This window comes from Marmota marmota, unplaced genomic scaffold, assembly GCF_001458135.2.
Source record: "Marmota marmota marmota unplaced genomic scaffold, marMar, whole genome shotgun sequence".
NCBI classification, from domain to species: Eukaryota; Metazoa; Chordata; class Mammalia; order Rodentia; family Sciuridae; genus Marmota; species Marmota marmota.
In genome coordinates this window covers 22,455,988-22,482,542 of record NW_026000082.1, presented here as the reverse complement: position 1 = coordinate 22,482,542, position 26,555 = coordinate 22,455,988, and the positions used below count along the sequence as shown (strand labels likewise).

Sequence of the window (26,555 nt, the reverse complement as noted above, 5' to 3'; positions counted from 1 at the left end):
ACAGATATGAATGAACAACCTGGTATCCTTCATTATACAAACTCTCACCATTTATAAGATATAAACACAATAGACTCAGAGTGCAAGGAATACTTATCTTTTGATTCTTCACACAAGAAAACTTGGTGCTTTTCAAGAACATAAAGGTAATTTCTACCAAAAGTCACATAAACACTGGCTGTAAAACAGAAAACATCTTTTTATATTATCATTCTCAGCAGTCTGCTAGAACAAGTGTTGACAGTTATAAAGTTACTACACCTCAGCTCCAAACTGAAACACCCCTCACCTCATTCTGCTTTGTGATGCTAGAGCTGGGATTCTCTGCAAAAGACACTTCAGCTTTGCTAAATGGCTTCCTACAAAGCTCTACCAAGAGGTACTGAAAACAGATTCAAGCCTAGAAGAGGAGGAAGAGACTTGTACCTTCCTGCCTATTCTATGAGAACCATAAGAGCAATTCCCTAGCAAAGCCTTCTTCATCCCTGAAGCAGCAGTCTTTCTCATAGCAGCAGATAAATCTAGCTTACAGTGTTTCCAATACATGCAGAAACACCAACACTAGCCAGCATCCCCTTCTCAGAGGCCTAGGTCTCAATCTCATAGGTCCCCTCTTCCAAGATCAAACACCAACTCTAGCTATGCAGCAGCTTATTCTTACAGGTCTAAGTCTCAGTTCAACAGGGACTTTATTTCTAAGTCCCCCATCCCCAGCCTTAGAACTCCCCGAGTTCTACAAGTAGTAGTTGGCACACTGTGTGTCACCTGTCACCCTGCTCCTACCCCGGAACCAAGGACTGAACACAGGGGCACTCTACCACTGAGCTACATCCCAGCCCTTTTTATTTTTTCTTCATATCATTAAGTTGTTGAGGCTAGCTTTGAATCTGCGATCTTCCTGCCTCAGCCTCCCCGGTAGCTGGAATTATAGGCAGACACCAATGCACCCAGCCTACTGTGTCTTTCTTTTTTTTTAATATTTATTTTTTAGTTGTAGTTGGACACAATACCTTTATTTATTTGTTTTAATGTGGTGCTGAGGATCGAACCCAGGGCCTCGCATGTGCTAGGCGAGCGCTCCACCACTGAGCCACAACTCCAACCCTGTGTCTATCTTCTTGATACCTAAAAGTTTTATTTTATTCTATTACCTAGTTAACAACTTTATATCTAGTTAAGAATTCTATTAAAAAAAAAAAAAAGAATTCTATTAAAGAATCCCTGTTCAAATAAGTGGTATGATTTCTACCTCCCAAAAGAGCACTGACAGAAGAAAATAGTCTCATTACGTATACAGAATATGATATTGTTACTGCAACTTTAATTATAATGTAATTTTACCTATATCAGCAAGAAGAACAAAGTGTTGATAAGAGCAGTCTGATTAAAATTAAAGAGTATATCTAGCTATTGCTACAAATTTTCTATAAATAATCTTAAATAAATTTACATATAATCTGATATAGTATACAATTATATGATATGAAGATATTTTAAAAGGCTTTCTTTCCAAATTTTCTACACTAAAGTGTTACATTTTTTTTAGTTGTAAATGGACACCATATCTTTTTATATATTTATTTTTATGTGGTACTGAGGATTGAACCCAGTGCTTTACATGTATAAGGCAAGAACTCTACCACTGAGCTACAGCCCCAGCCCTAGAGTATTACTTTTTAATCATAAAATATAGTGATTTTCAAAATAATCAACACATTCAGATAAGATAAAGATCCAATATAATCTATAAAAGACAATATTTGTTTACCCTAAATATTTAAGGGGACAGAGGTTTTAGTTTTTTTTTTTTTTTTTTTTTTTTTGAGAGAGAGAGAGAGAGAGAAAGAATTTTTTAATATTTATTTTTTAGTTTTCAGTGGACACAACATCTTTTATTTTATTTTTATGTGGTGGTGAGGATCGAACTCAGTGCCCCGCGCATGCCAGGCGAGCGCGCTACCACTTAAGCCACATCCCCAAGGGAGAGTTTTAATCTATTTACTAACTATCCTAACCCAAAATTTTTTAAAAATACTTCACTATTTTCATCCCACTCCTTACCTTCACTTACATATACACTGTGCACTCCCACTCATACCTGTGCTTATAAAACCGTACATGCCTACCCATGTTCTCATGTCCAGCCATATATCCATTTCTTCCCCACCAACTCATGTGCTCCCGGTCTTGAGGCTAGCTACTTCATAAATAAACACGTAGTATGCATAATCATATACACAGTAGTATATACAAGAGAGGTAAGGCAAACAAGCAGTATTTTTCAGTGGGTGTCTAAGTTACTTTAAGAGTTCTGGTTCTCTTCTTATTTGGGTAATGTAGCTGGTAGAGGGGAAGCATTTCTGGTAATTGTGGAAAAAGTAGATCAGCATTTATTGTAGTTTTAAGTTATCCTGTTTTATCCTCTTCTGCTGCCCCCCCCCCAAAAAAATCAGTCTTTTTATCCTCTTATCTCAAACCAATATTGGCTTCCGCTTAGAAATGCAAATGATAATAGTCTTCTATCTATACATCTAAGAATGGAATTCTTTGCTTCAGAGATGAGCCATATAGAATATTACAGAAATGAAAGACATACATAAAGATACAAAATACTGTGACTCAGATGGTATTAGGCGTCTTGGTTTAATAATTCTGATTCTACAATATGGTGCACAGGAATTATAGCACAAAGGATAAATTATAAATAATTTATAGTATCTCTTCTCTTTTATCATACTTTCCAGTTCTACAATTTTATCAAGCAAAACATCCAGACATATATTATTCCTAAACCAATGCCTATATCAGCTTAACCTAAATTAAATATTCAAGTTAAAGGATTTAAATTTTCAGTCAATGGCCTTAATACAGTATTGTTTCAGCATATTCCACTACTAAAATATCTTTAAGGAAATCTAGTTAGTGGAAGACTAAAGTCTACAAAATATCCTGATGTAAATTTATCCAAAGTTTTAAATATTCAAAAATGACTCCTCTCATCATACTAAGGAGAAATCAACATTAAGTCAAATTAATTCTAGAACAGCTTTAGAAACTAATGAAATTATTTTTTTAATTCTTTTCAGAGCTATATAGGTGGCAGGCATGAGTTAAGTAGAAAAAGAACCACTATTATAAGATAAAAAAAAAATGCATTCTCATGGAAAGAAATGCCATAATGGCATAACGTTTACCTTCTGAGGAAGAGAATAACAGTCTTTACCTGCTGAAAATTCAAGTACCCAAAAATTAAAGGGCAATTTCACTGTTCATTTTCGTTTGTGGGAGTCTAGACAACCAGAATCTCTTTCAAATCTAAGAATTCCTTGACTTCACATTCATGTTTCTAGCAACTTTATATCCCTTCTCTTTCCTCCTGCCCTCCATAATAGGACAATTCCAACTCTCTTGATCATTTATTCAAACCACACTGGCCTCTTCAATGTTCCTCAAATACACAGAGCAGACTTCTGCCTTGGCATTTCCTGGAATTTCTCTGCCCAGAATGTTCATCATCCACATACCCAGTATACGGCTCATTCCATCACTCAGCTCTTCATTCAAATGTCACCTTTCAATGAAGCATTCTCTGGCTAACCTGTTTAAATAACATATACTCTATATCTTATTCCTGTTCTCCATTTCAATTTTCTTCTTAGCCCTTATTACTTTTACTATCTAACAGATTCTTCTACTTATTTTATTAATTATCCCCTAACCAGAATGCATATTCCATGAATATATGATTTTTACCTATTATATTAGGATAGTGGCTGATTAGATATTAGGTGCTCAATATGCTAAATGTATAAATGATACAGCTAACTTTGGCAATATCACATGTAACTAGTACATGCTGTCATCAACACTTACATTCTAATCTGTAAGATGATTTCAATGAACAGATTAGGTTAAGGTTATTTTTGTAAGAGTCTCAGTTTTCAGAGGCTACTATGAGAGTAGACCATGGATGTCTACACAAACAAAAAAGTCCCATATGTACCTGCTTTATCCATGAATTTCACATAAGCTTTAATTTATAGAAGGAATTGCTAATTCCAAAAACTACTGAGCAACAACTTAAAAATTCCTGCATTTTTACATTTTACTATTGTAAATGATGGCAATTCAGATATTTACACCATTCCTCAAAAACAAGTTAAAACTAGTATCCTCAGTAATATTTAATCTGTAAAGAAGTTAGTCCAAAATTTACTATCTGCTAATTTAAACAGGGAGAAAGGGTAGTTTTTAAAAGAAAAGAAACAACTAAAAAGTACAAAACACGTCATTTCATGTATAAGATTATACACTAAATTTACTTAGTTCACTAAACAGATATTAAAAGCAGATCCAAATCTCATTAACAAAAAAATCTCTGAAAGCAAAAATATCTCTATACTCAAATTGTACTACTTGACAAAACAGTAATATTTTATTCTGAGATATACCTTTAAATTCATTGTAATATGCCTTGACTGGTAAAATTTTTTTCAAGAATTGAATATCTCAACAAAGAAAAAGAGCACTTGCCAGGCACAGTGGCTTATGCCTGTACCCTAACTGCTCCGAAGGCTAAAGCAGAAGGTTTGCAAGTTCCAAGCCAGCCACAGCGAAAGCAAAGCCCTAAGCAGCTCAGTGAGACCCTGTCTCTAAATAAAATACAAAACAGGGCTGGGGATGTGGCTTAGTGGTCGAGTACCCCTGAATTCAATCCCTGGTATCCACCCACCGAAAAAAAAAGAAAAAGAGCACTCACCTTAATGAAGTTACAGATGGACAAGCCTGTCCATACAAACCCATCTGGCCACAAAGAGAATCTAAAAAATAAATAAGAGTTAATTATTACATGTTCCTAAGCATGTTAGAACTATAAATTACACGACAATTCTAATTAAAACATCTGAAAAAAGAAACAGAAGACGAATCACCATTATCAGAACACAAAAATCACATGAACAAAAAATACTACAGATTGATAAAAAGGATTACACTGAGGAAGACACACATACCGGAAATATGACAGAAATAAACACATTAAAACTGTGTGACGTGGCTGGGCACGGTGGCACACACCTGTAATCCCAGCAGCTCGGGAGGCTATGACAGGAGGATTGCAAGTTCTAAGCCAGCCTCAGCAACGGCTAAACAGCTCAGTGAGACCTTGTCTCTAAATAAAATACAAAACAGAGCTGGGGATGTGACTCAGTAGTTGAGTGCCCCTGAGTTCAATCCCTGGTACACATACACACACACCAAACTGTGACATGAGAAGCCTGCTCATAAAATTTAACAAATAGTTATATTTATAGAATAGAGAGAGTGTATCCAAACTGTTTAGGAGAATCCTAAGCATTCCAGAGGGATACCTAAAAGCTATTATAGAGTTAAGCATGCAAGTCTCTACTACACCACATTAATTTATCTCCCCACAATATACACAACTACTCCTCAATAAAAGCAGTGCTACCATTATTGGTTTTATATATACTGAACTGCACTAAGACTTCATCTGAAGTAACAGTTCCATTGCTTAAAAAAAAAAAAAAAGTTAAGAGCACTAGAACAGAAGGAGCTTTAAAATAAGTTCTAGGTTCAAATTCTAACTGTGACTTATTGAGACCTTGAAGAATTTATACAACCTCACTGAACTCCAGTTCTTTCAGCTGAAACTTGGAGATAATACCACCTACACATCTTATTTATCATGTGGGTTTGTTCGAATTGGTTTAACTGTATACATACATGTATACTAGACAAGAGGTAAAGACTGTGAGCAACTAAAAAGAGCATGTTTAATAGGAAGGGATCAGCTGCTACTCCCAGTTCTATCTAGCCAAATGTTGCTAGGCAAGAATATTTTAGACCCAGTATTTTAAGAACTTCCAATTTTTCAAAAGAAGAAATTCAAAATATTATTTGAAATATCTTAAATTTTGTTGTCTACATACTAACCTGTCAAACAAAACACTGGATTTTGTTCTAAATTTATAACCTTTGATTCAGAGACTGAATGATTCGCAGCAACTAATTGTCCCTGTATACACTTAAGAGAGACAGATGACAGACACTTCTATTTCTGCTATAATGATAAGATGGATGGATTGGTCTGAAAATAACCAAATAGCTGGATAACGTATTTTTAAACCTTTAAAAAGAAATCTAAAGCCTGACAGAGAATAAGGTATGAGCTGAAGCCAAAAATTAAAAGAAAGAGGGAAACTTGGAAGGTATGCAGAAAAGAAAAAAAAAGCAATTTTCTTTCACCTTTAGGGCATTTTTGGCATATCTTACAAATTCCAACTTGCAATTTTAAGACCTCTTGGGGTGCAAGTCTTACCAAAGAGAACTTTAAGGAATGTTGCTTTTGTACCCTTGGCACTAAGTGTTGGCAAGATGATGGTGCTATTACAGCAATGCAGTGGTGTCTCCCTGATAGTTAACAACCACAAGTTAAACCTCTCCTAGATTTTTAGTTTTAAAAGCTTCATACCTAGAATTTTGTTTAGGGCAGCTGAAGGATAGTAGTATCCCCCACCTGATCCTGACAGAAGCAAATGCAGATTCTAGGGAAACTCATCCTTGCTGTAGGCCTAGAATAAGTCCCACAAGTAGAATTCCAAAATAAATGAATGTGAGTAAATGAACTCACAATCAAAACTCACAAAAATCAGAAATGAGTCACTGATAGCAAGATACAAAGAAACATAAGTTAGTATACTCAAAACCACAAAGATTTCGGATATAGAAATTACTGGACACCTTTCTCTACTGTTTTACTTTATAGGTGATTTACCTAGTCCTGTATTTTAATTGCCTATATGCAGATTAATCTCATATTTTTAAATCAGGGAGAAATCTCCTGATATCCAAACATAAATGTTCTCTCTTGAAAATACCAAATTTACCATATCTAAAATGGAACTCATCATTTTCCTTGATATACTTCCTATCCTGACAAAACAGGACAACCTTTTCATCTAAAAATGGCTTTCAGGTTTCTTTTTCTTTTTTTTTTTCCCTTTCAGGTTTCTTGCTTAACTTTTTTTTCCCCTTTACTAGAGCAGTACACCCATTTTCAACTTTTGGTTTCTATAGAACAAATTTCTCTAAACACTCCTGGCCTCTTAGCCTACTCTTCTCCAAAGAGGTATCATGGTAGGTGGGCAGACTACACCCAGGAGTTAAGTCTTTCTTTTCTCTCTCCATTCAGGATTCTATAAGGCTGTGATTTTAATATATCTGCTCTGCTGACACAAAACATCCTCTAAGGTAGGCTATCCCATGAGCAGGTGAGTATAAGAGGCTATGGAGTTAGCCAATTCATTTGGCTATCAAATCTAAGTCACATTCTACAATATTGGTTTTATCAAAACCAAAAGGGGCCAGGTGTGATGGTGCATATAGTTTCTCAGTGACTTGGTGGCTGAGGAGGGGGAATCACAAACTCAAAGACAGCCTCAGCAACTTAGTGAGGTCCTAAGCAACTGAGCAAGACACTATCTCAAAATAAAAAAATAAAAAAAGAGCTGGAAATGTAGTTCAGTGTTTAAGCACCCCTGGGCTCAATGATCAAGAATACTAACAATAAATGTTGGCGAGGATGTGGGAGAAAAAGATTCACTCATACTTTGCTGGTGGGACTGCAAATGGAGATTCCTCAGAAAACTTGGAATGAAACCACCATTTGACTGAGTTCTCCTACTCCTTGGCATATACCCAAAGGACTTCAAATCAGCATAATACAGTGATGCAGCCACATCAATGTATTGAAAAGCTCAAGCAACAAAAGCTAAGCTATAGAACCAACCTAGGTGCCCTTCAACAGACAAATGGATAAAGAAAATAGGGTATATATAAATAATGGAATATTACTCGGTTTTAAAGAAGGATGAAATTATGGCATTTGCTGGAAAATGAATGGAACTGGAGATTACCATGCTAAGTGAAATAAGCCAACCCAAAAAACCAAGGGCCTAATATTCTCTCTTGATAGGTAGATGCTAATAAACAATAAGGGGTGGGGGAGGGATGGGAATAGGAAAGACAATAGAATGAATCAAGACATAACTTTCCTATGTTCATATATGAATACATGACCAGTTAAACTCAACATCATGTACAACTGCAAAAATGGGATCCTAATTAGAATAAATTATACTCTAAGCATGTATAAATATGTCAAAATATAATCTACTGTATGTATACCTAAAGAAAATTGTTTTTAAAAAAAGCCTTTTGCTAAATGAAAAAGTCAGACACAAAGTCACAAAAGGCCACATACTATATCAGTCCATTTACACAAAATATCCAGAATAAACAAATCCATAGAGATAGAAATAGGTTGGATCTTTCCAGGAGATTTGGGGTGGGGTGGCAGATAGAGAGTGGCTGCTACTAAGTTCTTTCAGGGAAAATGAAAATATTCTGTCTCATAGTGATAATGGCTGCACAAAATCTGGTGACTATAATAAAAACCACTAAATTGGGGCTGAGGTTGTGACTCAGTGGTGAAGCACTTGACTAGCATGTGTAAGGCCCTGGGTTCAATTCTCAGCACCACATATAAATAAAATAAAGGACCATCAACAACCAAAAAAAGATATTTTTTAAAAATCACTAAATTGTATACTCTAAAATGAAGAACTTTATGGCATATGAATTTTACCTGAATAAAAAAATTAATTTAAAAAATGTATTACAAATTGTTTCTTCATCTGCTTATTCTTGTTTTATTTCTCAGTTCAGAACTCAGGCAAGTAACAATGATCTTACACACTGAGCCCCCCAAACATCATAACCCTTAGAATCAGTTACCAGTTACTACTAATTCTAGATCCTGGTTATCTTTCTAATTTCCTAAATGCTTTAGTCTCAGATTTCTCCATTTTTCACCTAAATTTATTGTCCCTAAAAAGTATCCCCAGTCTCAAACTTGCTGACTGAAGAAAAACAAACATATGTCAATCTTCTCCTTAATAGGCAGCTAACCAGCAACATGAAAATCTCATAAAAGGTTAAGGTTCACACCAAAAGTCAGGATCTTTCATTGGTATCCTCCAAGCTAAAACTTATGTCTCTGTGGCACCAACTTCAGCTGATCATATTATCTTATTCAATTACATTCATAATTTATGTAGTTTAGTAGTATTTTCTCCAAATCCCTCAAAAACCACTATGTATCATAAGAGTTTGTATAGAATAACACAAAATAAGGATAGTAAAAGTCAGTCATCCAATATCATGCTAAGTGTAACAAGCCAGTCCCAAAAAAATCAAAGGTAAATGTTCTCTCTGATATGTGGATGCTAACCCATAAGGAAGGGTAGGAAGGGGAAGTATAGAAGTTCACTGGATTAGACAAAGGTGAATAAGGGAAGGGAGGGGGGACAGGAATAGGAAGGACAGTAGAATGAATCGGACATAACTTTCCTATGCTCATATAAGAATACATGATTAGTGTAACTCCACATCATGTCAACCACAAGAACGGGATCAAAATTGTAATGGGTTGTACCCCATGTATGTAAAATATGTCAAAATACACCCCCTACTGTTATGTATATGTAAAAACAACAAATAAAAAAAAATTTTAAAGTCAGTCATCCAGTAACAAGTATGCTCCAAAACATGCTTATTTACTGCATCACATTTCATTACCAACAGAAGAATGTGGAATTCCTTCACATCGAGAGTATATTAATAAGTTACATGGGCTGGGGATGTGGCTCAAGTGGTTAACGCGTTTGCCTGGCATGCGCGGGGCGCTGGGTTCGATCCTCAGCACCACATAGAAATAAAGATGTTGGGGCTGGGGATGTGGCTCAAGCGGTAGCGCACTCGCCTGGCATGCGTGCGGCCTGGGTTCGATCCTCAGCACCACATACAAACAAAGATGCTGTGTCCGCCGAAAAAAAACTAAAAAAATAAATAAATAAATATTAAAAATTCTCTCTCTCTTTAAAAAAATAAATAAATAAAGATGTGTCCACTGAAAACTAAAAAATAAATATTAAAAAAAAACGTTACAAAGTGTTCAGATTTAGGAAGCTGCTGTTATAACAAACTAACAGTTGTATAATATGCATTATTTGGGGGGGCAGGAGGTGAAATTGGACTATTTTCAAAAAGTTCCCAAGTTAATTCTTACAAGGGATCTCCTCTTTCCCATCCAGAGATATAATTCTTTGTAATTTACAACAAAATTAAAACAATGATGACTTTTGATCTAAAGATCTACCCTGAAATTTCAACAGTTTCTGTGTGACTTTGGATATATTGTTAATTTCTCTGAGGCTCATTTTCCTCTGCCATAAAAAAAAGAAAACTTCATACCTCTGTTTACTATGTTAGTAACTGAGAAAGCATCAATATAATACCAAAGGTAAGAAAAGTTTCTTGAAAATAAACATTGCCCTAGAGATCAAGAGGCTATTTCTTCTTTTTGAACCTTCTGAATTCAGCCCCATCTTTCAAAAGATTTGAAAAGTATATAACTCACTAAGATCCATGAAAAAACAACTCTTTGATGAAGATTATTTTAACATTATTATTTTTTACATCGTTAGTCACATATAATCATTAAATCAGCCATGAAAGTAACCTGTGCTTTAATCAGCCAGTATAAAAGAAATCTACCAGAAAAAGTAGTACACAGAAAAGAATTCTGCTGCATGAGTAGCAATGTGTTGTCCATCTCAGCTGCACTAGCTAAACCTGAAAGCAATGGTGCAGCTTGAGCTAAGAAGACATCTGCTTTCAGACAGATTAAATTTGTGAGGGTGGGTCTGGGGTTGTGGCTCAGCGGCAGAGTGCTTACCTCGCACATGTGAGGCACTGGGTTTGATCCTCAGCACCATATAAAAATAAACAAAATAAAGATATTTTTTAAAAAATTGTAGGAATCCTCATTTCACCTTGGGAATATCAGAAGAGAGGCCAAACAGAGGAACTTATTTTAAAAACTAATACGCCTGGAAAAAATTGTACTTCTGACAGCAGCAAGTGATCTAAGGAAGAAAAAAGCATTAGTGTAAAATACAAACCACAATGGATATAAACTGAAAAGAGACTACCACAAAGAGTGGGTTTTGTGGAAGAGTCAGGGTAAAACTTAAACTGCAAGAGGCTTAAGAATCAAGAGTATGAGAAAATAAAAGTTTACCCACAAACTATATAATGTGAAAGTAAATGGAAAGTGCAATAAAGCCAGTCAATCAAAAACATTTACAGGGCTGGGGTTGTGGTTCAGTGGTAGAGCGCTCGCTTAGCATGTGCAAGGCCCTGGGTTTGATCCTCAGCACCACATAAAAAGAAATAAGTAAAATAAAGATATTTTTTTAAAAAAAATTTACATTAAGAATTCAGGAAAGGCAGTATGGCCTTGTACTCTATCTTTCTCTTCTGAGCAGACACCATCCTACTCCCCTCAGCCTCTGGTCAGCTTTCTTCTTCAGACCAAACACCATGCCTTCAATTAAGCTGCAGAGTTTTGATGGAGAGATATTTGAAGCTGATATAAAAACTGCCAATCTATAACTATCAAGACCACGTAGGAAGATTTGGGAATGGATGATGAAGGAGATGATGACCCAGTTACTCTACCAAATGTTAATACAACAATATTTAAAAATGTCATTCAGTGACAAGGTTGACCCTCCTCTTCCTGGGGATGACGAGAATAAAGAAAAATTAAAAAAGAATATCTCCATTTTGGACCAAGAATTCCTGAAAGTTGACCAAAGGACACTTTTGAAATTTATTCTGGGTGCAAACTACTTAAAGACATCAAAGGCTTGCTGGATTTTACATGTAAGACTGTTGTCAATATGATCAAGAGGAAAACTACTGAGAAGGTTCTCAAAATCTTCAATATTAAGGGACTGGGTGGGAATGTAGCTCAGATGGTAGAGTACTTGCCTCGAATGCACAAGGCCCTGGGTTCAACTTCCAGCAGAAAGAGAGAGAGAGAGACAGAAAGACAGAAAGAAAGAGAGAGAGAAAGAAAGAAAGAGAAAGAGAAAGGAAGGAAGGAAGGGAGGGAGGGAGAAAGGGAGGGAGGGAATCCTGAGAAAAATATTTTTAAAAAAATCTTCAATATCAAAAATTTCACTAAAGAGGAGAAAGCCCAGGTATACAAAGAGAACTGGTGATATAAAAAGAAGTAAAATATTGTGGCTAACAACCATGACTTTGTAAGGACTGTTCCAAATACCAGTGGTACTGCTCTATTTACAACTGTTAATATTAGTCAAAAGTAAACAAATTCAGCAGCAAATCAGTTAGTTGAATTAGCTGTCCTGACTGCATGCATATTTTGAGTACAGATTCCAAACTACGGCTAAATTTCCTCTAGTATGAGCAAAAATTTATCCCTTATTCTGAATAAAACTAATCTGTGGGTATCTGTACAAAAGGGGCATTTGGGGGCTTCCCTCTTTGTGTAAAATGATTTCTGCCTAGTTTACTGTAAATCAAAACCACAATGAGATACTACTTCACACTTACTAGGATAACTATTATCAAAAAGGTAAGAACAAGTGTTGCAAACGTGGAGAAATTGCAATCCTCATATATTGTCAGTGAATGTAAACTGCTGCAACCCCTTGAAAAAGTTTGTCAGTTCATCAAAAAGCACACACAGATTTACCATATGAACCAGCAATTCCACTCCTAGGATATAAATATACCCCAAATGAAAACATATATCCACAGCAAAGCCAAACTAGAATGTTCACAGCAGCATTAAATCATAAAAGCAAAAAAGTGGAAAGAATCTAAATGCCTATCAACTGATGGATGGACAAATGTGTTATATTCATGCAAAGGAATACTCTGACAATTAAAAAAAAATTATCTGTGCTACAACACATACAACCCTTGAAAACATTATGCTAAGTGAAAGAAAGACTACATATTGTGTGATTCCATTTACATCAAATATCCACAATATACTAATTTATATTAGTAACTAGACTACAGATGAGAAGCTGGATTAAATTAAGTAGTTTCTTAGGGCTAGCAGGGAAGGAAGAGAGATAAAAAGTGAATAGGGATTCACTGCTAGAGAGTATGGGGTTTCCATTAGAGGGGGAGGAACATATTCTAAAATTAGACTGTAGTGATGATTGCACAATCCTGTGAACATACTTAAAAAATACTGAATTTTACAATTTACATAGGTGAATTGTATGGTATGTGAAGTACATCACAACAAAGCTGTTAGAAAAAATAAGTTCAGATCCACCAAACACAAATGTTCTTATTTATCAGGTTAGTGCCACAAGATCCATTCCCAAGTCCCAAAGCTGGAACAGGAAGGGGAGGGGAAAAGTAAAGATTTCACCAGAAATTACTCTACAATTAGCAATTATTTTCAAACTGATAACCCCTTGAACCATTCAGTGGAGTCTGTTTTCTGGTAGCCTCCACTATTTCCAAACCATACTATTTACTCACTAAATATGTTTAACAAAGATATATGCACAGTCCATAAAAAGAATCATACACCTGAAAAATTCCTAAATAAAACCACTTTATTTCTATCTAAAAATCAACTCATTGGCTATATCCTTCTTCTAAAACTAGACCAGGGCCAGGAAGAGACAAATGGAAGATGTGAAAAAGGATGCTACTCAACAATCAGCTTCCACTTTTTAGACTTATGTGTAAGAGTAATAAGTGTTAAAACTGAACTAACTTGCCTCTTTTCCTTCCATAGTTTAAAACTAGTATCAAGAAAACAGGTGGCAAATGTAGGGGGAGGGGAGATTCCTGACCAACCATCACAGTGCTGAGCCTTCTTCCAAACCCCAAACCTTACTTCCTGCAATTTATGTAAACAGATCACAGGCCACCCTCTTCAAACCAAATCATAACCCAAGCAAATAACACAGGATTCTATTTCTGGGTCTGTCATTAACTCACTGGATAATCCTGAAGCTTCAGTCTCCATACTTTGCTCAATAACTTAACCACAATATCCAGACGCAAAATCAAATCATGTGGTCTAATAAAGAACTCTCCCCCCCAATTTATAAATTTGTTTTTATGGAAAACCTGACAAATGTATATGAAATTAAATCACACTGTATGTTTATATCACCTTTATTGAATATATGAAATATTAAAAGTCCAAAAGAGATCCACTCCAAAAATGTTAAACTCTTCCATTTTAAACAACTTTTAAAGTACTCACTAAACAAAAACAAAACAAGCTTTCAGACGGCTAAAGTGTTTTGAGGCTTTAAATCTGAGCTCAGTTATATTTAGAAAACCAAGATGCCACTTCTCTGGATCCTGTATCTTTATCTTGGGCATTTGATTCATGTGCTTTGCCTGGTGTAATTCAAAGCAAGAAATCCTACCATACCCCTAAAAAGAAAACTGAACCTATTAGAACTTACTGGTTGTCAGAAGAAAATGCTGTACTGCAAATGAAAAGATAGTTTGTTATAGTCTCTACTAGTAGAATTGTTTTAACAAAATAAAAATACTTGCCTGCTCCCGAAGTCAGTATAAAAATCAATGCTGATTTCACAAGAATCATTTCTATCCTATTCCCAGAAATTCTGATTTAGGCATATGGGACAAAACCCAGGAAATTTATTAATTAAAAGCTGCCCAGCTTGGCTCAGTGACACACCTATTAATTCCAGTGATTCAAATGGCTGAGGCCGAAGGCACAAGTTCTTAGCGAGTCCCATCTCAAAATAAAAAGGAATAAGAGAGGTAGCTCAGTGGTAGAGCATCCCTGGTTCAAGTTCCAGGACCACCAAAAAAAACCGAAACAAACAAACAAACAGTTATCTCAGGTGATTCTGGCATACCAGTTAATACTAAAAATATCAGTTCAGGCAGAAAGGTTTCATATCATTTACCAATCATGCTCAACCAATAATGGCTGCCTAGAGTACTTGAGAAGGTCATGTCTAAATACAACCAGAAATTAATAGTTGTCACAGCCAAGGTAATGAAGAAGTGGTAATGTGCAAACCATGTTATCTGTCATTCCTGATTCAGACCACTGAATGGACTCTTTTTAAGGAGATTTTTGGAATGCGAGCCAGATCTACATTATTTCCTTTTAACTGAAAGAAACTCCAGATAACTTAAGGAAGGTAGTAAGAACAGGCCTGGTATATGAACCAGGATTCTCCAAATGTTCTTGTTTCCAGTACTACACAGAAAAAGAAAACAACATGATTTCTGCTCTCAAGATGTTTACAATCTTGTTGCTGAAATGAAATGCTACATGATAATACAAACTTGCAATTAGTTGCACTTGAGGAAGGTAATAGGAGCCAATGGGAAAACTGAGAGGCCAAAACCAGCATAATTTGGAGAATCAATCATGGACTACTGATCAGTATGTGATTAAAATGACACATTAAAAAGATTCCACCAGCAGCATTTTCCAGGGGGAAAAAATGGGAAGCCATCAAGACATGACCCACTGGAGGGCAAACAATCCACTTCGTATTGTTTCAATATGCATCTGGAATGCTCGCTCCTAGTGAGCCAATACATGTCAAAATTGTCATATCTCCCACAATACCCAGCATATGTTCTGTACATAAAAATATTCCAAAATGCTTGCTGAGTTGATGTAAAGGAAGAAAATAATCCAATACATATTTCAAAAGGAATTGTAACAGAATTTAGTGCAAATAAAGAGAAAAAAGACTAGAAGAGTAGAAAAAATCAAATATGCCAAAAAGTAAGAGAAAAGGACAGCTATGGTTAGGATAAAAGATATTTGAGAAATATAATCAAATATAATATATGAACCTTCCTGAATCTTGATTCAATTAAAAAAGCAAACTTAAAAAGGCATTTTTAAACAATCAGGAATTTGATTATGAACTGGATATTAGATGATATCTAAGAAATACTGTAAATTTTGTTACATCTAATGATGGCATGTGGTTACATAAGAAAATATATTTTTAGAGACACATACTAAGGTTAAAAAATGTGTCCACAATTTTCTTTAAAATAACAAAAAAGGGGAAAAAGATATTTAAGGCACATGTGGAAAATGTTGGATTTCATTGATGCATAAATGGGGATTTCATATACTCTGACTATACCCAACAGGACAGCTGGACTTAAGTATTTGGATGTTACTTGCTAAACTCTACATTGTACAATTAATTCTTTCTCAGATTTCAGGAAGCTAAGAATGACTAGTACTTCTGAGAAAACAGCCTAGACTCAATCAGAAAAAAAAAAAAAAAATGGGCATTCATTTGTTAGCTCTACTAATAGGAAATCTCTCTGAATCTACTCAAAGAACTTCTTGTAAATTAATATGAGAACTGAATATGAGCCAAGGTAGTGACTCAGCTGCTAAAAAAGAAACAAAATACAGTCTTAGGCTTCACCAGAAGAATAGTATCCAGATCAAGGAGGGTAATAGTCCCACGCACTCCACACTGGTTAGTTCACAAGGGAGTACTACACTCTGTTTTGAGCAACACATGTTAAGAACACTTACAAGCTACAATGCTCACAGGGATACAGATTAGCAAGTAGAATGAATAAACTGGGTGTGCTTAGCTTAGAGAAAAAAAATACTTTCCAACCTTCCATTTCACTTCTACCATAGAGACCCATTATAATATTTTCCAGAGAATTTCAAGAGTTGTTAGTGGGCATTCAAATAAATGAGATAAAACATTTTTTTCTCTAAAAGTCTTATCAAAGTGTTCAATATCCTAAAATTGCTTTATGAATGTCCAAGAAAAGGATGTTCAGTATTTCCCAAACATGACAATTTATTCATTTAAAAAATATTTACACAGCCCTAATTATTTGGCATACATTTCTCCACATGCTGAAGATACAACAACAAACATTTTTAATACTGTATAGTTTGAGAAACAACCAAACTGGATCTCTTTGTACTCCTCTAACTTTTCTCTTAAAAGTCTTTGATTATGCTCAGCTTACGATGAACCATCTCTAATCTTAATTCAAACACAATCTCCTCCGTGAAGCTTTCTTTATCGTCATAAGCAAAACACTTTTCTCAGCAAATCCATGTCTCTTTATCTGTACTCATTCCTTGCAAACAAACTAGGCCTCTTAATTACTGTTGGATTTTTCACAATGCTCAAGGCATTCTTGCACGCCCACGTACCCAAAATATTTGCTGAAAGAATAATCATCTTTAAATATTTGAAAGGTTATCTTGTGAAAGACGGAAGGCTAGGTCTACTATTGTTCCACAAAAAAAAAAAAAAAAAAAAAAAAAAAAGAGATGAAGTTAGAAGCAAATGCTGTCTCAATTAGAGATAACAACAAACAAACTACATTTCATCTATCAGTGACTACTAGTGTTCTAAGAGTAGCCCGATGTCTGTCAGTGTTTTAGTGGGCTACCTGACTAGATTGAATGAAGAATTAATTAAAGATTCTAGGAACCACTGTATCTCTTTATATTAAGGGTAACTTTTGATACAAGCTATCTGTAGCAATATTAAATTTCTTAAAATTACGATTACACATGAAATGTCCTTTATTAGTATAATGAATACATAATGATGCCTACTATGTGTCATGCAGTGTTGGTAATTCAGCCACACACAACATAATATTTCATATATATGATGGTAGATGGGCCTCATATCATCTAGTGACATCACAGCTATCTTTATTCAACACTCTGATGTTCCCACAATGATGAAATCACCTAACAACACATTTCTTAGAACATGTCCCCATCATCAAGTAATATGACTATAGAGAACATAAAAAGCAAAAAGGACACTGCCTCCATCCTAGAACAGTGGATACAAGATTTCCCAAAGCAAAGGTAATGTAAATCAGAGTGCCCAAGTCATATACCTCAATAAGATCTGCTCCTTAGATGAAGAAATGTTTTAGGTCAATGATCTTCAATATTTTACAAAGAAGCCATCAGCGCCTCTTAAAGCTACCTATCCACAACCCACGTGCATTAAGTTCTTCAAAAAAGCAAACCAGTCATTCAGAATGCCTTTCAAGTTAAAAACTAGTAAACAGAAGAAAATGCAGGACACCTCCATATTTCAAGACTATCTCTATGACGTCTCTCCCAAATTAAAAGCTGTGGTCTTTGCTTGCTGGGATCTTGCTTCTCATTTGTGTCCCTAGTACTTAGTACAATGCTCAGGAAAGACACAGCAGCAAGTAAAATGATCCAGCAAATGACAGAAATGAGTGAGTACAATGTCCCTGGATTAAAAACAGTACCTTAAAATAAAAAATAAAAAAAAATTTTAAAAAAACTAACAACTTGTTTTTTCTTTAATTAGACACCTTCCAGGAAAGGCCAGGCACGGTGGTGCATGCCTATAATCTCAGAGGCTAGGGAAGCTGAGGCAGGAGGATCATGAGTTCAAAGACAGCCTCAGCAACTTACCAAGGCCCTAAGCCACTTAATGAGACTGTGTCTCTAAATAAAATATAAAAAGGGCTGGGGATGTAGCTCAGGTTAAGAACTCCTGGGTTCAATCCCTGGTACCAAAAAAAGAAGAAACCTGTCAGGGAATGGAAGCAGATAAATAGATCCTGATGAAAACGTCTAGTTTTCATTACAAACTAGAGTGTTAATTTTTAGGTTAGTTATTGACAAATAATTACTGTAAGTAAACCTAAAGTCTTGGGTGCTCCTGAGGGACTATAATTAATTTCCTAAAATTACCAAATTCTAATGCAAAGAAAAACTTATATACTTAACATACTTACAACTTGACCCATTTGATTAACTACTTAGAAAGCAAAACACTCACTAGGTGCAGTACTATTCCCAGTGACCTTGGAAGCTGAGGCAGGACGATCACAAAGTTCAAAGCCAGACTTAGCAATTTAGCAAGGCCCTAAGCAACTTAGCAAGACCCACTCTCTAAATAAAATATAAAAGAACTGGGAGTGGGACATGGTTGTACATATCTGTAATCCCAGTGGCTCGGGAGGCTGAGGCAGGAGGATCACGGATCCAAAGTAAGCCTCAGCAACTTAGCAAGGCCCTAAGCAACTCAGTTAGGCACTGTCTCTAAATAAAATATAAGGGGCTGGGACTCAGTGGTAGAGCGCACACATGGAACATTAGGTTCGATCCTCAGCAACACATAAAAATAAAGGTGCTGTGTCCACATACAACTAAAAAAATACATATTAAAATAAATACACACACACATACTTTAATAAAGGGATCTGGGGATGTGGCTTAGTGGTTAAGCACCCCTGGGTTCAATCCTCAGTACCAAAAGAAAGCAAAATGCTCTGACAGTACAAAGTGTTTAAACTGCTCTTCAAGTCCAAAGATTCACATTTTTCCAAATTGTCATTTGAACTATAAAAATCCCTTTTCTTATTATAAAAAATTAAATAGGCTCACTACAGACAAGATCAAAGGAGAAAATTTAAATTACCCATGTGTTTTCCTCCCAGTCCTTTTTTCTATTCAGTTATAACTTCTTCATATACTGTCAGTCTTCTATCTACCAGGCAAAGCAATAATAGATGTCACACTGTGGCATAACCCAGGCTCCCTCAGTAGAAGCATGTTCCAAGTATAATTTCTCAAGATCTAAATTTTATAGACATGTACTTCTGTAAAATAAGACTGAATCCACTGTTTAGCAATCCTTTAAAGATTCTATTCTGATTCCCTCCCATCCTCTCAAGAATTTTAAAAACAATAAATATGTTTCTAATACCAATATATGGACCTAAATTTAATAAGAGGAAGTTATCCTCATTAGTTTTATGTCCCCTGGGTTTGTTACTACCATATGTTCTGCTCCAAGTAGTCTTGGTCCTTTGGGGTCTCCATAAACTTTCATCTTTACCTCAAAAACCTAAAGTCTATTCCTCTTTAAAACTTTGTCATATTTTCAACTAAGAAGAATACAAGACTAGAGAAGAATGCAGGGTGTAAATTCTAGTGTCTGTTCAACTACTAAATAATTGAGTGATACTAAATAAGTCTTAGTTAGCTATGCTTCATTTTCTCCATTTGTCAACAGAATATTATTTTCCTGACCTATATTGCAGGGCTACTGTAAGTTTCCAAAATCCAACAGATCAGAGGAAAAAAAATGATTTGAAAATACGTCATCCAAATGTGAAGTGGAAATGTTTCAAAAATACACATACTATATAATGAGTGATGTAAAACATGATTTCTTGAGATATGCAAAGATCGCATTTCTAATACTGATTGCTATCCATGTGTTGGGACAAAACCATCAATCTATGACACATTTTACCTACCTACTGTATATACAGAGTATCACAGATTTACAGACATAACCGTATCATCAGAAACTGATGCCATGTATCATTCACCTCCTGTCATAACAATCTACTCCATCTTCATTCGAAATGGGCAACCCTCTCTTTACAGCTACATATTTGATTGCTGTGGCTATAATTAATTCCCCAAATTTAACAGCAAAGCCACAGAAACTTTTTTAAATTACTTTTGATAATTTAATAAGTTCCCATGTACCCATCAGCCAAATGCTAGTAGCTTAACAATAACCTAGTTCCACCATATTACACTGTCACCCCAATCCCATCTCTATAAGCAAAGAGAATCTGAAACTGTTATTGAGTTCTAGCAGTCTTTCCCCCTCAACCAATTCTCTCACAAATTTCAAATTATCAGAAACCAGTCCTATTAACGGTGTCAACGTAAGATCACGTCTCAGTCTCAGGGAAATGCTAATTCCAACTTATGTTTGAGGTTTATAGTAAGATTACACTGGTACCAAACTCTTTCAACAACCAGAAAATCAACTTAATTTTCTTGATATTATTTACGTCACTGAGCAGGACTCTATCTAGGCAAAATTTAGTTACAACTTTTAGCTTTGTACCCCAGGTGAAAAACTGTGCTGAAAGTCAGGTGACTGTATGGTCTCCTTCAGATACAGGGTCACCATGCAAAAGTTGATCAACTCTTCAATGGTATCCATGACCCTCTCTACATGATTTGAAGATAATGAAAAATAGACAACATGGTGCATTCGAGGAGAATCTAAAAATTCCCTAAGACTATATATTAATAAGAATTCCTCTTAATGCATTTCATAAGTTTGAGTCCATTACAGACTATTTCATCCAGGGATGATGAGAAATAAGTCAGACAGTGCAGTGTTAATATAGGTCCAATTATACCAAAATGAAATCACTTCAGATTTAAAGTAATAATCTTAAAGCAACCAAAACTAGGTATTTATTAAAAACTAATCCTATTAATAGTGTCAAAGTAATCAAACAGGGTCCTAATTATCCTGTCACATATCCACATTTATCCTACATTTTATCTTGTTAAAGAACTAAAGTTTGACACCATGAGTCATTTGCTTTGTGTTTCATTTGTTTTGTTCTGATCCTCCAGAAGAACAATCACTTTGAAAGACATTACATTCTCAGGTCATCAGCTGACACACATGTCAAGTAGAACAGCAGTCAAAGGTACCTAATTGCAAAAGGTTGCTTAAAATAAATAGAATGCCATTGTTATAAATATAAGTACAACATCTGGTTCCATGTAACAAAGCTATTTCCACATCCCAACAGATGGCCCACAGTAATAATGCTTTGCTAATCTGGTTATAACAAATTCTATTAAATCAAAAATCCTGTATAGCAGATGCCTTTTCCAATTTCAGTATTAGTCAATCTCTTTAACCAAAACACTGTGCTTTGGTTCTTATTTGTGCGCTAAAATCCAGTTATGCCTAGTAAGATGGTCAAAATTTTGGGCAGTTGTTATAACATACTAGTGTGGTATTTTTCAAGTTTGGAGGTGAAAGAGGTAGAGTATCTCTCTAGAACTGAAAAGCTAAGAGTTCAAAATGGAAAACAAAAAATCACAGTTAAAGGAAGGCTGAAAAAAGCCAACATTTCTGAATAGTGGCAATGTGGAAAACTAAACAACTAACAAAAGTCAACAGTGAAGAGCAGTGAAAAAAATGTAATTTCTGAGTTGAGACGCTATTAGCAGGGTCAAACAAAACGCCTAACAACATGTATCTCCATAACACTACAGTGTTAGCGTTAGATACATATTTTTAAAATATGTGGATGCAATGTCATTGCATCTCCTGTTTAACTGCTTCTCCAACTATACTCATGTCCTTACTTGAAATATTACCCTCTATTAATTCATAACGAGTAAACAGAACAGTGAAGTGATTAAGAGCTATTTAGTTTGAAAATAGACTGCAGGGGTTCAAATCCCAGCTCTTTCCATTTCTAGCAAAGTACCCTTAGGTAAATTACTTGACCTCTCTGTTCCCATATCCTCATCTGTAAAACTCTGATAATAAAATCTACCCTTGAGGAGTTGTGAGGATTATATAATAAATGCAAAGTACTTAGAACACCGTTATGCCAATAAGGCCTCAAAAACTGTAGCTATTATTATTATCACTACCACTATTGTCATCATCACTAACCCTCATTAAAGTTCTAAAAGACAGAAATAGCCAGGCACAGTGCATTCCCCTGTAATCCCAGCAATGGTTGAAACTAGTCTGGACAATTTAGGGAGATCCTATCTCAAAATAAAATTTTAAAAAGGAGGCTGGTTGTGATGCTAAGTGAGGTCCTGGGTTCAATTCTCAGTACCAAAAAGGGGATAGAAATACAAAATGACTTGTCTATCACACAGCACAAACAAGCAACAAAATGTGATAAATTGTGATTTAAAGTCCCAAATATTAATCATTAAAATTCAGTGATTCCCCAAGTAAGTAGATTTCCCAGTCTGTCTTCAGAAATTTACATGGGAATCTTTCAGTAACACAGCAGCATAGAATAGTGGAAAGAGCACAGACACAAACTAAGAAAACCTATTTGCTCCACCAATGATTTAAATGTGTCATCCTAAACTTCAAATTGCTTTTTCCTACATTGCAGGGTGTTGTGAGATCAAATGAGATAATACACAAGAAAATATACACAAACTATTAAAGCTCTATATGAATGTTCAAGGGTCATGTCCTGGTCTCATCTTTATATCCCTAATGCTTAACAAAATTCATAGCAGAGGTTATAATCTAAAAGGAAAGCCATGGAAGGGACTCGTAAGGTGAATATCAGATGACGACAGAGAAGCGTTAAAACAAATAGCAACCCAAATGTCTATAAACTGATAAGTGGATAAAAATGTAGTATATCCACATCGGGGAATATTATTTGGCAATAAAAAAGAATGAAATACTGATACCAATTACAACATGAATGACTCTTGAACCAAAGGCTAAGTGAAAGAAGCCAGACACAAAAGATCTTATGAGATAGCATGATTTCTTTTTTAGGAAATGTTCAAAACTGGCAAATCCACACACACGGCACATACAGTGGTTGCCTGGGACCGGGAAATGTATAGTGGCTGATAGTGGGTACACAGTTTATTTTTGAAATTATATTCTAAAAATTATTGCAGTTATACTTGCACTACTCTATGAATACACTAAAAAACACTAAACTGTATACTTTAAATGGGTGAATTACACGGTGTTTTTTAAAAGAATGACAAAAACCTTAAGAACTGCTAAAACAGCTGTCTTTAGAACACTGGTTTCTTTTTTGATGAATAAATAGTGAATTTTCCAATATTTGAATAGCTCTGTTTTGTGAGCAAGAATGAGACTGGAGGAAACACTAGGAAAAAATAAATAAAATTACTACACAAGAATGTAATATCTCTACAGATTCTGTGAAAAACAAATCTGGCATCTTGCTATTTCTTCCCTTCAAAATCCTAAGGTTACAAATTACCTCATTCTGGTCTAGTTTGATAGTCTTTTCACTATGGTCACGGTTACTGTTTCTGAACTTCAAGACTGCATGCCACACTTCTATAACCCTATCTTGTAGAAAATCTTCCTTTCCTTGGCTTCTGTGGAACTCATATACTTCCTGATTCTTCTCAGAATGCTTTATTTACCTATTAGTCTATTATGTTATCCAAAATTCCAAATCTCAAAGCTCTTTTCCTACTCTACTAGTTCCCTCTCAACACACATTTACTCACATGTGTTTTTACCATTAATATATAACCCTGTCACTGAAAAAACCTATACTTCATCTGACTATTCATATTTGCTAATGATTAAATGCACAGGGTTAAGTAACTTTCCCAAAGTCCTTTCATGATTATAAAACCTTACGATGAACATTTACTAAAGAGATGTAAAGCACACAGAATGATGGTTGCCATACAAAAAGTATTCACTAAATGTTGGCTATTATTTTATTCTCACAACTGCTACCTCATGCCAGGCCTTCATCATCTTATTCTTAAAATTCTAGTCAGTTTCCCCACTCCCAGAACACTCAGCAGACACAAAAGCCTTCCTCAGGAACAGTGTATATCATCTTACCCTCATTCCTTAGAACCCTTTATCCTTGAAAGGTCCTTTCCCAATATACCCTCACAAATCCTAAACTCACTTATTATTATTATTCACCAATTGAGTCTCTTGATATCTTTTGTAAATTTCCACTTCTCTACCTTTGCACATATGCCTTCAATCTTCTGGGAGACACCTCTTCCCCTTTGGAAATTCCTCTTTCTCATGTTACATATACCTTTGACCTTGGTTGTACTGTTATTCCAAACAGGAGTTGGATGTTGTTTGGTGATTATAAATGATGTATATGCCATTTCTCCAACAAAAGGACAAATCTGTTCCTCTTAGTACAGAGGTTGAAGCTTTTGAAGAGACCCATATTTTATTCTGTGTATCTTTTCATATCAACTACTTCACACAAAGACAACATAGTACTATGCAGAAGTAAACAAATGCTGACTTATTTAATACACACACACACACACACACACACACACATATATGAGCCTCAGAGTATATCCAAATGACATTCTCTATTTTCCATGCCCCACCCATACTTAGCATAATGAAAGCAGATAGAATATGTACTTAAATATTTTTAGTCTATATAGGAGAATATACTAACAATTGCACCAGATTAAAGGGGAAAGAGCAACATCAAAATGCACTCAAAATGATTGCACCATGTGAAAAACAAATAAGAGAATCCTGGCCATTTTAGTATATAAAAGAGTGACTTCAAAACAGTAAGATATTTAATTTCACCCAAACTTATGAACTAAAAAGAGCCAAAATAAACATGCCCTGGCCTCATCCAAAAAACACCTAATAAAGGCATGAGTAACTCCCCAGGATCTCCAGCAGCACAAACGCAAGAACAAGATTCACCTTAACTCTGACACAAAACCAAAAAAAGAGAAACCTTCGGATTCACATCAGAAATCAAAAAGTTCAATCAATCCACCTGATCAGAAAAAAAAAAATTGAGAAAAGTTACTGATTTTCTATAACTATACGCTAAGGTCTTGAAGGAATAAAAGGTTTCTCTCACTGCTACAGTAGTCTCTTCCCTGTGGAGAGAGCAATCTATGGTCTCAAAGAGCAAAACACGGTTAAGATGGAAACCTTAACCTGGGAAAGACATTAAGAAAAAAAAAAAAAAAAGAAGAAAGAAAAAGGTTTCAAAACCTGTGTCAAGAGACAAGTCTAATAGTACTCAATAGAGAAGGAAAGTGAAATAAAAGAGCATCCACGAAGGAGGTAACTAGGTGGAACTATCTAGTGCTGCCTTACAACATATATATGCACATACATGCATACATATGTGTGTACATATATATGCATTCCCATATGACATGCACACCTTTTCAATAGTAAGCAAAATAAAAAATAAAGTAACATCAGAAAAAGACGTAAAAGATGCCCACCAATCTATAATTCGTTGGCTCTATTCATTCAGGAATTCAGCTAGGAACAACACAGACATGCACTGCAGCAACACAGAATAGAAAAACCTTTGACAACAATATGCACAAAAAGTAGAACAGAGAAATGAAAACTATACACCTCAATGCATCAATACCAAGCGCTTATTCTCTTTTGGGGACTAAGCAGTAAAAAGCAATGATGTCAATGAAACTAACCCTGGTATCCCCTATAGGTCTCAATTTCAGCGAGTACAACTCTTGATTCTTCCATCTAAACAGTGGGCCCCAGCAAAGCAAACTGACCTTAACACCTTCCATGCCAGCCGGAGAAAATCACACAGGGAAAAATCATCCCGTTAATCTCCCTCTTCACCAGCTGCAAAAATGGAGGGAGGTGGGGGGCACGGGACACCCTACCACGTGGGCACGATGCAACACACACAGGACAGCAACACGTCCGCATGGAACGGTTGCCTTTGCCCTAATGCCAGCAAAGGACACAGCAACAGGATGGGCGGGAACCAAGGCCCCTCGCACCGGCCTCCACACCCCGAAGGGCACCCGCCGGGCGCAAGATATTGCCCGCCTTTCTGGCCGAAAAGTGCCCCTGAGCTTGAAGGGAAGCAGCCACATAGCGCCGGGATCGGGGACTACCCCAGGCTAGAACGCAGGTCACGGAGGGAAGGAGACTGTCGCTGTCTGCGGACTCCGCGCCCCCGGGATTCACGTCCAGCTCCCCCGGGCCCCACCTGGGGGAGGGGCGGGAGGC

At 35.8% G+C, this 26,555-nt stretch overlaps 1 protein-coding gene across 6 annotated transcripts in view; it reads right to left on the bottom strand.

Moving 5' to 3' along the window:
- Positions 1-26,555, bottom strand: part of Foxj3 (forkhead box J3) — a 114,696-nt gene that overhangs the window by 85,301 nt on the left and 2,840 nt on the right. For 5 of the 6 annotated variants that reach the window (XM_048815618.1, XM_048815620.1, XM_048815621.1 and 2 more), the window contains exon 2: positions 4,760-4,820. In XM_048815618.1, coding sequence (XP_048671575.1) covers positions 4,760-4,803 — 44 coding nt within the window. In that variant the 5' untranslated portion in view covers positions 4,804-4,820. Of the gene's footprint in view, positions 1-4,759; positions 4,821-26,089; positions 26,540-26,555 lie in introns of those variants that run through there. The other variant, XM_048815619.1, reaches the window with a different exon arrangement.